The 15,873-nt window shown below is 44.0% G+C and overlaps 1 protein-coding gene across 1 annotated transcript; it reads left to right on the top strand.

The window, feature by feature from the left end:
* Positions 1–82: 82 nt before the first annotated feature.
* Positions 83–9,847, top strand: LOC115532452 (cholesterol 7-desaturase). Its single transcript, XM_030342236.1, has 7 exons — positions 83–1,339; positions 3,449–3,637; positions 4,276–4,454; positions 4,857–4,982; positions 6,205–6,324; positions 7,265–7,441; positions 7,874–9,847. The coding sequence occupies exons 1-7, from the start codon at positions 922–924 to the stop codon at positions 8,033–8,035; spliced, it is 1,371 nt and encodes a 456-aa protein (XP_030198096.1). The 5' UTR covers positions 83–921; the 3' UTR covers positions 8,036–9,847.
* The last annotated feature ends 6,026 nt before the right edge of the window (positions 9,848–15,873 follow it).

Raw genomic sequence — 15,873 nt, 5'->3', positions numbered from 1 at the left:
GAGGTCGCTGTTCTCACACATATATCTCAAGTGGAATTGTTACATTATATTATTTTAGGGTTCACGTAATACGGACTAAAAAGGTTTATAATTAAATGCTACTGGCCGTCCCCTCATGTAATACATTGGAAGGCCTCAAGTGTGTCTTAAATCTAAGTAACGATGTTGGCTACACGACCAGTGCGCTACAACAGTGGCTCCCAACCATTGATTTCTACATTCATTTGTCATCCAGACCTTTCGCGGACCACCATCTCTAGTTAGAAAATATAAAAGCGCAAAGTGCAAGCTCCCCCTTTATACACGCGTAGGCCTACTGCAAGAAGCCAATCGTCAGTGGGGGGGAGAGAGAGTCAGCTGATGCTCAAGGTGCGTTTATTCAGCAAAAACAAATCATCACAATACAACATTGGGAAACATTACTATGGAAAACCTATCATGGATTCGACTTACAACACAATTTTTTGACTAAGCCATAATACTATAGGCTACTAAAAAATATGCATAATATATTTATTTGTATTAATCTATATTTTATAGCATTGTAAAAGGATTCTATTTCAATAATGAAATACAACGTAGGCTACACAGTAGCATGCGTAGGCCTACCCCAGGTTAAACACCACTGCGCTAAAAGACTGGTGTGTTCCTGTGTTCAACCTATGATATCAAAGTTGCCATTGTACTTTTAACACCTGGGCAGTAGGTGTGGTTAAATCTAAAAATCTTGTTTCCAAGACGCCCTGTAGTTTATGGTTGCCACTCCCCAACGACAACCCCTGACAGAACTGACAGACACGTGTGGTAGTACAACGCCACCCCTCGAGTTAAAAAAACCCTGCCTGATGCTGTCACTTCGGACCGCAGTCCCCGAGCAGTGCGACCACATCGCTCCAGTGACACGGGACGAATTCCGACACGATGGACGGCCTCTGCATGTCCCGTCGCAAGGTGGCCGCCGTTGCCCTTGTCGTGCTATGGGGGCTTGTCATACACGTGGGAGAACCGTTGGACTCTATGGGCACCGGATCCCCATTATGGAGAAAGACCGGTCTTATCGGCGCACCGACCAGGGCGGTTGTGTGCGTGGTTGCTGGGATATCCCTCCTGATCTTGGGCTGGCTGCACCGGCTGCTCTTCTGCCCCCTGGAGCTGCTCCGGTCGCCGGATGATGTGGGCTACATTGCGGAGGATGGCCGCTCCCGCGCCCAGGCAGCCAACGAAGTGCGGCGAAGACGGAAGATTGGCGAGCTGCCCCCCATCTATCCTAACGGCTGGTATCGAGTGATGGATTCGCACATGCTGCAAGTTGGAGAGGTGAAGAATGCTACTGTTCTAGGTATGATAACTGCAAACATCTTCCCTGCCACTGCAGTGTTTTTGTGTGGAGTGATGGCGATGCCTTTGCAGAGTACAGAGATTTATGTCCAGGGGCAGCCCAAGGTGTTTTGTGACCCTGGGAATAGTAACGTGCAATGGGATCCCCATCGAGGCGAAGTAGAGTTGATGTTTTAGTGCTACTAGTCACACGTGGAAGTTATTCATGGGCTGGCCGTTGGATTGATTGATGGAGAAAATGGCATAACTGCAGTCAGGAAATTCAAAGGTGTAATTCATAACCAAAACCTTTTGCATGTTTTGGGTGCTAAGGAACATTAAAAATTCACTCACGCCAAGCTATTCTCCTATTGTTTGGCAAACAAACGTGCTCGTCTGACAGGTGTATAGTAGTTGGATACCATGGTCACAAGCATATCAAGTAACTTGAATGGTTTACAAAGACAAAAAAACAACACAAAAATATATTTGGATTACTATGATTTATATCCAATCCTAAATATAATCTAAGTTTAAAGCACAAAAGGTGAATGCATGATATAGGGATTTCATTGTACAAACAATGTCCACATAATATAAAGGAATGTTGAAGAAATCTGACTAATTAAATGTGTACTATCTATTAACTATAATATTAACTATAGTTTCTTTGTTTTCAGTTAGTCAGGACCTACTCACTGTCCAACTTCCGTCCTTCTCTGTCCTGTTTCATATAAAATAAGTATATTGAATTCTGCTTGGTCAGCCCCTATGTGTGCATTGCTGCAGTCCTTGGGATTTCTTCTCTGCTTCACAGCAGTCGAGCAGTGGGTATGCCTTTGGTCCGTGGTCTTCTATCCGATAAACATTTACCTTTCTTGTGCGGTCAACACCAAAACACTAAACTTAACCTTTGACTGATGTCAATCTTCTTAACCATCTCCACTGATAGACTGGTACAAGTAATCAGCCCTGGCATTTAACAGATTGACAGGTCCGCTAACGATTTTGAAGAGGCCTATTTATTGAATTATATATCTTAGACCTAATTATTTTGTGCTGCTGCATGCTTTTAAAGAAGCTTGGAGTTATGCGTTAGGTTATTATAAGTGTAATGCAGTGTTCATGCCACTTAGTTAGCCGAATACTGCCTATTAGCTCAACAACAACTAGGTACAAAGTAGAAGAAACTTCCTCAAGTTAGACCCTCAAGGCAGCCTTTAAACGCTTACTTAACTCGAGGCTGAAGACAATCTCCAAGGTTTTGTTGCTCAAGTGGTGCGGAAACAATTTAAAGTAAAAAAAAAGCCTGCCTTGCAGAACCAATCAAAAGTCTTCAGCGTTAATGGACCCTGAATGGATCTTTATTTTGTAGTCTGTTCTTAAGTCTTGAGTTTTAGGGAGCTAAATGCGCCCAGCTGTGTATTTACAAAGTTCTTAGTTGCCTTGTTACATTTGTACACTTACTAAGATAGAGCAGAGAAAGACTAACTGGGGACACCCAGCATGCAGAATTTAAATATAGGCAGCTTAACTGTCAAGAACTGATTTAAAGCTAATAACGAGCAGGGGCCAAGTATTCTGAACCCCTCAATGTATTGAACCAAAATCATACTAAGACGGGCTTAAATATAAATTAAATAGATAGATTAGATTAGATAGAAATAGATTGTACATTTTTACTATTTCCGTGCAATAACAACAGAACAGGACGCAAGTGTAACTTTGCAAATGTAACGTCACCTCCAGCCTTGGGGAGGCTACAAGAGCATATCAAATGTTATTAAACCTTTATGTAGATTGTAGAGCATAGTAGATAATAAACATAGGAAAGACAGGTTTATCACACCCAAAAAAGGGGGTTTAATTATTTACACAAAATCATGTAATAGACAATTTCATCCAGAAACAGTGCCTAACTTTCACTCACATACCTTGTTATTATCAAGGATGTCTCGTGTCTGATGGAGTCATGAATTAACTATGTATGATGTCCTTTTCAAGCGCGTGAGTGCTGCTTAATGTCCACCTTTCTGTGCATGTGTACATGTTGCTTCACTCTTGACAGTTGTCCTGAGATGTCTCTGGGGTCTCCCTTCAGTGACCACTCTCAATCTTATCACGTGACCAGGGGAGCAGGTGGCGGTGTTCCGGGGGGACAACGGGAAGGCCTACGTGGTGGACGCCTACTGCCCCCACCTCGGGGCCAACCTGGGGGTCGGAGGTCGCGTGGTGGGCGACTGTATCGAGTGTCCGTTCCACGGGTGGCAGTTTCGCGGCGAGGATGGCAAATGTGTGAAGATTCCTTACGCTGAGAAAGGTATGGCAGGCTGGGGGGTGACGGAAGTACAGTGAGTCCTCTGAAGGATGTTTCAATGATGTGCTATGGTCACTTGGTGACGCTGTTTTTCCACTTTCCAGTTTTGGTGATTCATCTGTTAAGCATTTCCGCCTGTTGTAATTATGGACTTGAATCACCTCTGCTTTTTGTGTTTAAAAAGGAACCAACCGTTTGGTTGGTTCCTCACAGTTAATATGTTTCTGAGTAATGACTGAGTTCTTGTTTGTATCCTGCTTTTCTTTCTCGAAAAAAATCGTAAGCTTTCTTCCTCTCGGTTTGTCTTTGCACCTGGGTCTTTATGTATTTTGTACTTAAGTCAGTAGTTTCAGTGAATGGAAAGTTCAAAATGTATCCTGATATGTCACACACAACACTTTGGCGTATCCCAACAATGTGCTATTCAAAGATGTAGCTGTGAGGAGTAGAAAGATATAGTGAGATTAAGAGAGGCTCTTATCATTTGGGTGCTCAGATACTATCAATACCTGTACAACTATATATATATCAAAACACATTTTATCTATGCTGCTACATTATGATTGCCATTTAATAACACATTTCCTAATTAAAGTGTTGATGGTGTTGATTTGTCTGTCTTGTTGGCATGGTGACCCCAGTCCCTGAGTTTGCCAAGGTGCGGCGTTGGACCAGCTGTGACGTGAACGGTCAGATCCTGGTCTGGTTCCACTGTGACGGGCTGGAGCCCACATGGAACGTTCCAGAACAGCAGGAGATCACGCGAGGAGACTGGGTCTACCGCGGCAGGACCGAGCACTTTATCAACGCCCACATAGAGGTAGGTGTTGGTCTGCGTGCATGTATGTGCTTTAATATGATATGATGTGCTGCATTGTTGTTCATTCATATATTTTGAATCATGTCTTATTGTCTATGAGTGATTTTCTTTGGAATGCGTTTAAGATGTGATGCCTGCCTATGCATCAATAGGAGCTTCTTTCTATCCCTTTTGAACATGAACTGTATTATTTGAGTTATGTATTTGTTGCTTAGGATTCTGAGGATTGTTTTTTAATTTCATTTTTTTGCTCATTATTTTGTTAGTATTATATCTTACATTACATTACAGCTACTACTACTAACTACTGTTGTTGCTCCCTTTAGCGGTGTGCAAGCGACTTTAAAGCAGCCTCAAGTCACCTTTACCTGTGTGACCTTTACCCCTGACCTTTCTGTGCAGGAGATCCCGGAGAACGCGGCAGACATCGCCCATCTGGCCCACCTGCACACACCGGGCATCGTGAGCGGAGTGGACCTGCGCTACACCAACAGTAAGACCTGGGAGTTCATCAGACACGACTGGAAGGTACGACGCTAACCCGCGAACTATGTGGGCTAGGCCAGAGGGGACCCCAGCTGGTTAACATGGGCCGGGCTGATAGTCACTCCTTCGGTCAAATACACAAGGAAATACAGAATAGAAACATGGAAATAATTCTGGTAAAAATAACATTTATTCATGTATATTTTGTTGTTTGTTAAAACATTTTTTTGTGCATTTTTGATTGGTAAAATAATGGAATAAAAAGGAGACAAAATAGGCCTACACATCACAAGTTTAGTACATTACAAAGATGTATAATAATGAAAAAAAAAAAAAGAAAACAATCCATATCATGTCCTTCCTAGTGCGATTTAGTCATTTAGTTACAGTTTGGTTAGTTGTTTTTATTTCCTTATGGTAAATGATTAAATCGATTACTTTCTGTTACGAATGTAAATCCTTTTCTCGGAGTAACTTGAGATTGAAGAAAAGATTGCACTCATTAATTCTGCTGCCATGACAACAAGTAGGTTGAATTGGAAGAACAACATCATCTAAATTATTGAAGTCTTTGATGGGGTTATTAGACTCAAGACACATTGTTTACAAAGAACTGACAAATACAATTATTCTAATTGTCGTAATTCTGGCAAGTTTTCCTTTTTGATTATTAATTGTAAACTTTGAAAAAGGTTATCTTGTAATGTGCTGGTTCAGATTAGTTAATAATGCATTTACCTCAGTGACATTCAGAAAGGTTTATTTTTTACCTTGCCTTTTCAAGGTAAAAGCAAGTGTTGATCAAACTTTTATACTATTATGAGTTTTGGTTTATATTGCTGGGTAATTATTTTGCTACGTACCACGGAGCAGAGATTTTATCTGTCGCTCTGATGAGTAATGTGGTGAAGCATCTTTAGATGTGTACATTCCCAAGCTCTGCCACCAGAGTGCAGTGTCTCCCATTCTTTATCCCTACTGAGAACATTTTTGCCTTCTACATTTGGCTTTTGTAGTTGAAACTTGATATTGGCCCTTTCTGAAGAACAAGAATGCGAGAACGTACTGGCTAGTCCAACTTGGAAGAATTTTGGAAGAAAAATTATGATGTCTCACAAAGACACAAGAACGTAGAATGAGAAATGCCCCTGGTCTTATTTTGTGTGTGTGTGTGTGTGTGTGTGTGTGTGTGTGTCTGTGTCTGTGTCTGTGTCTGTGTGTGTGTGTGTGTGTGTGTGTGTTCGTGTTCGTGTTCGTGTTCCAGGTCAAGTGGGAACCAGAGTCGGATCCTAACAGCCATTGCTCCAGGATGCTGGTGAAACACTCTCTGACCGTGTTCGGTCGCCACTGGCCTCTCATGGACATCGATGTTGTGGCCAGACAGGTACTGCTTTTTAAACTGCTAATTACTATTTTGTCAGTTAGCAGATACTTTCCAAAGTGTGTAACAGTGAATTCAGATGCTGGTCTTTGTTGAGCAGGGTCGGGGTAAGGTGTTGCATCTTGTTATGTTTGGAATCATGTCACCTTTCAAACTGTCTGTCACGGTTCCTCTCTATGCTGATGACAAACAGCCGTGGGAAGTGGGAAAACCCCAATGACTCACCAATGTCCTGAAGCCTCTGTTAAAAAATAAAACACTTGTTATGGCTGACGTCTTATTGTATTCGTCAATTGCTAGCTCCTTAAAAAAGGAACATTGTGCTTTACACTTATTCTTTTCAAAAAATGTACAACGTAAATAATATATAAAATGTGACTAGATTCCATACAGGGCTTTTCTTATCATTATAGCAGATTGCTAGACTAGGAACCAGACAAATCTGCCAGCTCTTGTTTTATTTTCTCTGGCATCCCTTCCTGTTAAGACTGATATCCACCGTTTATTTGATATGGGGCAGGTATGATACGATGACTGTACAGATGCATTGAGCCATTTTCACAACCAACCAAGATGGCTGCCGCTGATGTGTCACAAGTTTTGTTGCTTTGATTAGTAATGGGTCGATCAAATAGCATCAAGAAGCGTTTGGGTCTGCGCCTATTGATAAAAGCCCTTGGAAATCGAAAATGAACTAAGAGGTTTCACACAGTTGGGAATTGGTCTGGCGGCATAAGGCCAGCAGATTGCAGCCGGCAATATCAACCATTTCAGGTGTCAACCATCTCATCTGGAGCAGTGGGAGATTGTTATTGTTGTTATTTACTCTAGGACTTCCTAATCACATGTAGGAGTAACCAAGGACCACAGCCCATAGCCTCCAGGTCGCCTCTGCGTTCATCTGTTGAGCTCCACTCCCGTTCACCCCCTGTTTGTGTTCCAGGTGGGCCCGGGCGTGGTGTTCCTCCTCTTTGAACACAGCTTCTTCGGCAAGGGGGTGATCATGCACTGCGTGACCCCCCTGGAGCCCCTGCTACAGTGCGTGTCCCACACCATCTTCTACCAGGCCAACGTCCCCCCGCTGGTCCCCAAGTTCATCCTGAGGGCCGAGTGCATCCAGGTACACTGGAGCCTTCCCCCTTTACCTCTACCTCTGTGTGGGCGTTGAAGGGGTTTAGTGACGGATTTAGTGACGGATTCATGGTGCATCAGAGACAGAGAAAAATAAAGACGGGAAGAGTATAGGCTAAAATCTAAGTATAGAAAGGCAATATAAATATAGAATATAGTAAAATATGCATATGTACACTAAAGCGTACACAAAATATATATATATATGTGAAAATAAGGAGTTTAAGGAGTGCAATATCCCAGCTGAAACACTAGGATATTGCACGTATATAAAAAGTAATTTGTAAAATGTAGAAATTTAAATATGAAAATGTTATACAATTGTTAACCAAATGTTTTTATTTGATTTAAATTGCATATTCAACTGTCAAATCCAACGTGTCAACTGTTCCCTGTGCCCTGTCGACCTCCGCCTCCGCAGTTCGAGCGAGACGTGATGATCTGGAACAACAAGAAGTACATCTCCAAGCCGCTGCTGGTGAAGGAGGACTCGGCCATCCAGAAGCACAGGCGCTGGTTCAGCCAGTTCTACAGCCCCGGAAGCCCCCGGCTGGCCTACCAGCACGACACGCTGGACTTCTGACCCCTCTGCAGCAAAACAAAGACGACGGCCGGGCGGGAGGGTGCCTCCCAGCCCTCGGCCTGGTTGGGATGGGGAGGGCTGGGGGCTGGAGGCCCTGGTGTATATATCAACGACGTCAAAATGGGCGAAAATTCAAATTTCCTTGTAAGTAAAAACTTTGAGAACTAAATGAAGCACCAGAGGGTGTCGGAGAACCGACTGCTACACCTCGTATAACACGAGGTCCTCGCCGGCTCAGGGCCGTCCAAGACTGCATCTGCTTGGGGTTTTTAACGAGGATGTGCAACGATTCGTTTTGGTTTTGAATGCAGCACGACCCAAGCGATAAAACGCATAAAACCTCCTTCAGTCCGTTTTGAATCCGATGTCCAGCCTTTCATACACAAGTGCCTGAAGACTTCACACCGTTGACCTCGTGGACAGATCCATCAGGTTAAGTGATCTGACCCAGAAGTGAACTCGGCTCACACGTGAAGGTTGAGCTTGCAAGTCATTACTATTCAAGCAATACTGAGCGAAGCACACCACAAATGCCTGACGATTACCGGATGATTGTAAAAACAGCAAGGTCTAATTCTGGTCCAGGTCAACGCAACGCAAGGGGATTTACGGACCCTCCTTCTGTCCACCACAAGGGCCCAAAAATTGTAACCTAGGGTAAGAGGCGTAGAGGCGATGCAGCAGCAAGGGCTGTGATGGTTCCGCTCACTAAAGCCCGACACAGAACCAAAACAGGTTCTGCGTTGTCCTTGCGTTGCGTCGACGTGGGAGCATAACTGAGCCTTTAATTGTAGCTTATATTGTGAACATGCTATGCATAATCCCCAACCTCAGTACGAGGATACTCGTACTGAGGCTTTCAACTGCATGGTTCAGCAGCACTTGAATACGCCAAACGTCCCCAGTGGCTCTGGTTCAGTGCTGTGGACTTGTGGGAAAACATTGACCATCTAGAAAATACTATAGGTCAACTATAAAACATATCTCTTCAGCTTATTACATATATCACAGAATGACCCCATGACTCAATCAAAATTATTGAATTGTCTGCTAAGAAAATACTTTCAGTATGACTGAACTGGACAAGCGAGGTCATTAATGATTAATCAAACCGGGCGACGTGCCAAATACTCGGACCTGGCAGCTGCACTTCAATTAGCTTTGGGGTTTAACACGTGGATAAACAACTGGGATAAAGTGGTTCCAACTGAACACTTATTCATATCTTTTTTGCAACTGAAGTAATTCCATTGATTTGGAATTATTCTCTTGATTGTTTCCTTCAAAATATTCCCCATTAATATAGGACTCCACAGCTTATTTGCAAAAATATATATTTGTGTTCGCAACACAAGGGATTGAAATGAGTAGGGCAATGTTTCTTTCTTTCTCTTTCACTTTTTTTTTACTAAACATATAATTGAATCTTAGAGACTTAGTATTTATTAATGATTTATTTTTTTAAGACTTTTGAGCCAATGATTTGCTTAACACTGTTATATGTTAAACTGACCTTACTGGAAATATATGATTGTTATGTTATTATCCACAAAGGAGGTAGGGCTGAATTGACTTGTTGATAAGACTGACTTTGTGGCATTGAAGGTCATTACGTCACACAATGTCCTGTTTGGAATCTGTTTGTCAGCTCAGTTCACCAAATGAATAAACCAGCAACGTTGGAAAGCACAATAGGCTACTACTATCATATCAAGATCTGACATGAACTCTTTTCTGTATCTCACAAAACTATATTATTTTTCTAATATAATTTACATCATTTGATGCTACTGCAATAAAATAAAACACTGAATCTACTGTGGTAGGAGGTTCCTGTCTGCATTTGTCTGGATGGCTCAACATTTGAAATTGAGTGGAATAGTGGATGTTTGTGACCGCGCTCTGCCCAGTGGCACTGCTGCTGCTGTGGGTGTAATCTCGAAACGTTTGCATATCAGCACGCGTGTCCTCTAAACGTGGGCTGATACTGAGTTATTGACTTGGCTCTAGAGGTGCGGTGGGGGCTATTATATTCCACCATTACATCAACTGTGTTTGCTCTCACTCTCTCTCCTGCTCTATTGTTGAACTTTATTTCCGTGTGGGAATTCAATGATACGTGTTCTGTTGTGGAAACATGAACCTCATTCCCAGAAGTGGGGACTGATTCAGTACTTCAATTCCTTTTTTGGAACTTTTCCAAACATATTTTAAACCTTTATTTCACGTTTGTTATCAAACATGGATCCGACCAACCCCCCGGTTCTCCCTGGGACTTCTGAGGTAGTTTCTGTCTCCCCAGAGGCGGCGGAGAAGGAGGAGGAGAAGAAGTGCAAACTTTACCTGCCAGGTGTCGGATCGAGCAGCAGCATCCACGGGTCTGACCACCTGGAACCGAACCGAGCCTCGGTCGCCGGCAGAACGGCTGCCGACGGGGCCGACGGCACCACATCTGCTCCCGGCGAGCTGCTGGGATTCGACGGCGCCGGCCAGTCCCGTCCTCATCAGGGCGGCGGCGACGACGACGCCGAAGACCGTCGCGACGAGTGCCCCATCTGCAACGAGCGGTTCGGACCGAGCGGGGAACGGCGCCTGGCCCTGCTGCACTGCGACCACGCGCTCTGCCACCACTGCCTCTCGCACATACTCAAGCGCGCCCGCGACCCCAGCCGCGTGCAGTGCCCCTTCTGCAGGCAGAACACCCCGCTGTCGAGCAGGGACTTCGCCCAGATGATGCTGGAGAAGGGGTGCCACGATAACGCCGCACCGGCGACCTCCTCCTCCTACTCCTCCGCCCCCCTGCTCGCTGACGTTCAGCCGGGGGACCCCCACGCCGCACCGCAGGCGCCCCTCGGATGCCTCCACGCCCCGGGGTCAGAGGAGCAGCCGCTGGATGTTTGGGGAGGAGGTGCGTGTGGGGGGCGGGTCTGCCTGGCGTTGAGGGTGTTGATGAGGCCCGCTTGCTGCCTGCCCTCCACTACCGTACTGCTGGTCCTGATGCTGATGGTGCCCTGGTTGTTTATGTCCCTACGCTACCTGTGACCTTTACCCCTGGGGGGAGGGAGCGAGGCTGCTGCTGACGTTCTTGGGATGTTCTGTTTTTAAATAGTAGTTTAGAAAGTGGTTCAGGGGGGAAGAGAGTGTACTGGGTTCGATCATCCAATGTCCACAGTCTACCTCTATATCCGTACCCCACGTAGCTGTTGCCCCAAAACCCACCGTAAATATAATTTGAGATAAAGCTTTGCTAAACAAAAAAGAGAAATGTCTATTTTTAACGGCACCAAAGTGTCCTACATTCACTTTCCCTCCCTCCTCATAGCCTACTTGGGGTTGAGTCGGAGGAACACGGGAGGGCCTCTCGGATCCTCTAGTCTGTAGCATCTGTTCCCGGTTATTTCCTCCACTCTCTGACCTACTTCCCCAACTCAGTAGCTCAGGAGCTGTCTGCTGTACCTCCCACCCCACTCGCGATCAACATCACCCCCCCCCCCCCCCCCCCCCTCTATGTGTATTCTTAGCTGCACTACCCTGCTCTCTGTTCAGTTTACCAGATGCGAGAACTAGGTCCGCTCTTTCCTCCTCTGCGCCCTGTAGTGGTGTTAGTTCTATGCAGGTTTAATGTCTTTTTACTTTTACCCGATGAAAATGATGAACACTGGAAGACTAATAGGCCTATAAGTAGGAGTCATGTGTTTGGATATATTCTGGGAAGTGTTTGTTTTTGATGTCTGTAAAATGTTTGAAATGTGTACGGTGGAAACAATGTGAGAATGTACCATCACAACGATACTGTCAATCAGAAGGGATCAATGTTAGTGCTATCTTTGTGAAATTCTGTAGTAACATGTGATGGTAATGTGATCGAAATTGTAACTTGCAATTTAAATGTAAATGTATTCCGTTCAGTGATGGACACTTATCTTTCTTTAGCTTAGCACACTTCATGGTCACGTCACGGTCACACATTCCCGGTCTCTACGGGTGACCCCATGTGCCCCCCAGTGGGTAATAGAACCCCTCATCATAGCAGTGCATTATGTCATGCTCTGCCAGCTCAGCTGAGACAGGACCAATCATACTTTCTAACTAGATTGACATTTTCTTAAATGACTATTCACTATGAATTACTGCTCTGTGGCTTTCCTTTAGTGGACATAGTGGTCCGCTTTGAATGTACCATACATCGGTAACTCGGTTACGGCCTGTCATAAAAATTTAATTAGCAAATTAGCAAATAATTCTTTATAATTTTGGTGTGATCAAAATATTAAAACGGTCAGGACTCTTGGAAGGGTATTGCTGCCCTAAAGGCTTTCAAAACTATATGAAAAATAAAATATTCGGCAGGGTCCTCTGCTTGAGTGCCCTTATTGTGCTTCCAGTCTGTTTTCGTGACGTCACAACAGAACCAACCACACCACGAGGAGGTAGAACACGGTGCTCTACTGGATATAACGCAAATCGCGTGATGCAACAAACTAACACCCACATTTTTTAAAAAAATGAAAATAAACAAAAGGAATGAATTCAATCATCAATAAATAAACGAAATTATATTCATGTTTGATTGACAGCGTGCTGGACGAAAACAGTGTGTGTTGAGCGTAGTACACGGCCTGGCTCTATGTAGCATAAATACTTAAGACGGGGTGGGCACCGGAGGGTATACGGATGGGGTTTTTGTTTTGAATAATGAATGACGGCTTCACACTACATGGAAAAACCATCTGAGAAGGTGCGGCGTTGTGCAAGTGGCAGAGTGGAGGAGGTCTCCTCCGATTAACGATAGTTTTATAACGAAGCCGCGCAAAGACGTGCATAACATACATTGTAATAACATACGATTATACGTTCATCCACCCGTTAATCTGCGAAGACGCATGGCTTGTGTTGTGCCTCTCCACTGGCGTGAATATAAAGATGCGGGGGGGAGGATTGAGTGGCATTTAGCAGAGCGATGGTGGAAAATGGAATATCATATTCATAAGTATGTTTTAAGTAGTGTACATTCCCATGATAACTACAATGGTTTTGTTTTTTCTTACCTTTGAATGAGCCATTTATATCTACATGGGTCGCGGGTCCTCTTCCGCGGGAGCCTTCTTGTTAAACTGCCACGTTTTGATAGCAGTCAAGAATGGATAAAGGACGTGTTCATTTTTAAGGAACCTTATAAATTCTAACTTGGCAACCTGATGCCGTCGCAAACGATTACATTATTTTTTGACATGCAGGCCTATGTCATCCTACTGGCCCATTACAGACAGTAGCCTGTAAAACGACGGCAGCCTTGCCCCCGCCGTTGGAAAGCTTGGTTAGTAGGCTAATGTAGCACACATGAACACACACAACCAAATAATTAAACGTGTACATATTCGACCAACGAGGTGTTCGAGTTTACAGTCTAATAATTTATTTTAGTTTATTTTTTATTGAGAAAATAGAGAGGTCATGGAGAAATCGATCAGAACCATGGACAGCGCTCAGCCGAGTTGATGTAGGCCTACCGGTATTTTGCGTCCTGCTGAGCAATCACACGTTTTCTTGCTGAAATGTATCTCTAGTTACTGGACTGTACAGTGGGACCTTATTTTATCGCACATGCTGTTTAAAATGGTGGTGTGCAAAGAGAAATATGGATCCACTTGCAAGTGTGAGAGTTCAGTGGGCGGGCTGCCATATGTCAAAAACCCGGCGAAAAAACATAATTGTTCTTGTTCTGGACAAGAGACATGGGGAAATGTATTATCCAATGGTCAACTGTCCGTCACAATGCAACTAGGCCTACTAAAAAACGACAGCAATAACTTCATCACACTCATGCAATGGCTTAATTAATCGATTAATGTAGCCTACCAATGCTTCATGCGTCCACATACTGTTAAAGAAATGCAATGAAAGAATAAATAAATAAGTAGGCCTACCGTGAAGTTAAACATGAACATTATATTCCATACTGTTTCATTACATGCCTCTTGCTCACAATTCTTGTTTCTTACCGTCTGCCCTGCTCCTTATGTCACTTTTTTGTAGGCGATTGTCGCTCTCTCTTTTGTTATTTACAAGTGTTTATTTCAATATAATTACTGATTGAATGATTAGTATTAGTATTCTTAATTGGCTGGAAGGAGTGACGTTTCACCTGTGTGTAGGCTACTACTCAATTTGTATTTGTGCCACTGACCTCTCTAGCTTCAGCAGAGCTTTACCAGTGCTACCACATTATTATTATAAAGTTAGCGTACAGCCCTGAATTATCGCGATCATTAGATTATTAGGAGTAGCTAGATTGCTGACGTATGCTTGACACCTGTTTGACTGTCGGCGCAAAAGTCTTATCTAATGCTAGGAATAGCCCACCTAGCATCTACCAGGCTATTAGCCAGTTCACCATAATCATTTATAGGCTGGCTATTCACCTTGTAGAGAGCATAATTTAGCCAATTTGTAATTTAGTAATCCTACCATAATCTATGTCTTGAAATATATATCTAACACAGTAGCCCGACGTTTATTTATTTAACATGAAATCGGGCTTCCTATCCATATCTAAATAGCTGCATTGGTATTTACACACCATTGACAGTGATGCTGACGCCAGCAAACATACATATTAGCCAGCACTCGTTGAATATCTGTACATCACTATTTTTTTTCTTAAATATAATTGTATTTTTGTCATAGATTGCAACCGACTTTTCTAGCCCCAAAAATAATAACCTCAACAAATATTGTTTTTCCTTTTCGAGGACATATATAGTAAAGGCACTGTAATGCACTGAGACTTCTTCTTTGAACACAGGCGTATTTCCGAGTTGGCATTCTGAGTCACCCACAAGGGCCTGTTCTCCGCTCAGCACATTGCTGGAGCGCCCACTCGCTCTGCGGGCCCCAACCTACGGGCCCCAGTGAAACCCCTTGGCCTAAACGTCTATATCTACGCCCCTGATCCTACATCGATGTAACATACGAGCCAGGCCAGTACGCCCCCGCTTTGAGGGTGTCCACATACAGCAAGTATAAACACACACATGCACATTCACAAACCCATCAAACCCTCTCTAACACATGCACTCACCCTTTCCCTCAAACACACAAACACGCACACACACACACACACTTGTGTGTTGCTCATCCACTGTTTAAACGTGTAGGCGGTGCATGAGTTAACATCCATAGCCTGTGGGCGGATTACCTAATGTGTGAACTGGAGAATGTGTGCGTTTGTATGTGTGAGAGAGAGAGAGAGAGAGAGAGAGAGAGAGAGAGAGAGAGAGAGAGAGAGAGAGAGAGAGAGAGAGAGAGAGAGAGAGAGAGGGAGAGGGAGAGGGAGAGGGAGAGGGAGAGAGAGAGAGAGAGAGAGAGAGAGAGAGAGAGAGAGAGAGAGAGAGAGAGAGTGTGTGTGTGTTTGTGTGTTAGTGTGTGTATGTGTGTTTGTGTGTATGTGTGTGTAGGTGTGTGAGAGAGAGTGTGTGTCTATGTGTGTGTGAGTATGTGCTTTTTGCAGCGTGTGCAGCAGTGCATGTACAAACAGACACACCCACACACAATACAGAAACACACACGCGTGCACACTCACACAATTGCCTGCCCTCACGCTCATCTCAGCTTTGCGTACACAGTCATCTGCATCCAGGCATCAAGGCTTTGCAGGCATGTGTGTTTCGTGTGTTTTCAGTGTATGTTCTTGAGAGCGAAGCGACTTCTGATGTCTTTTTGTTGGTTTGAGTGATGTGTGTGTTTGGAAGAGGAGAGTGTGCGTGTGCGTGGTAGGGCTCACTCACATTGAGGGGTGGGGTTGTCGAGTTTAAGGAGAAATATTTGTTGCTGATAGA

This window comes from Gadus morhua, chromosome 19, assembly GCF_902167405.1.
Source record: "Gadus morhua chromosome 19, gadMor3.0, whole genome shotgun sequence".
NCBI classification, from domain to species: Eukaryota; Metazoa; Chordata; class Actinopteri; order Gadiformes; family Gadidae; genus Gadus; species Gadus morhua.
Note: the sequence above shows the minus strand (reverse complement) of the source record. Positions and strands in the feature narration are given on the sequence as shown.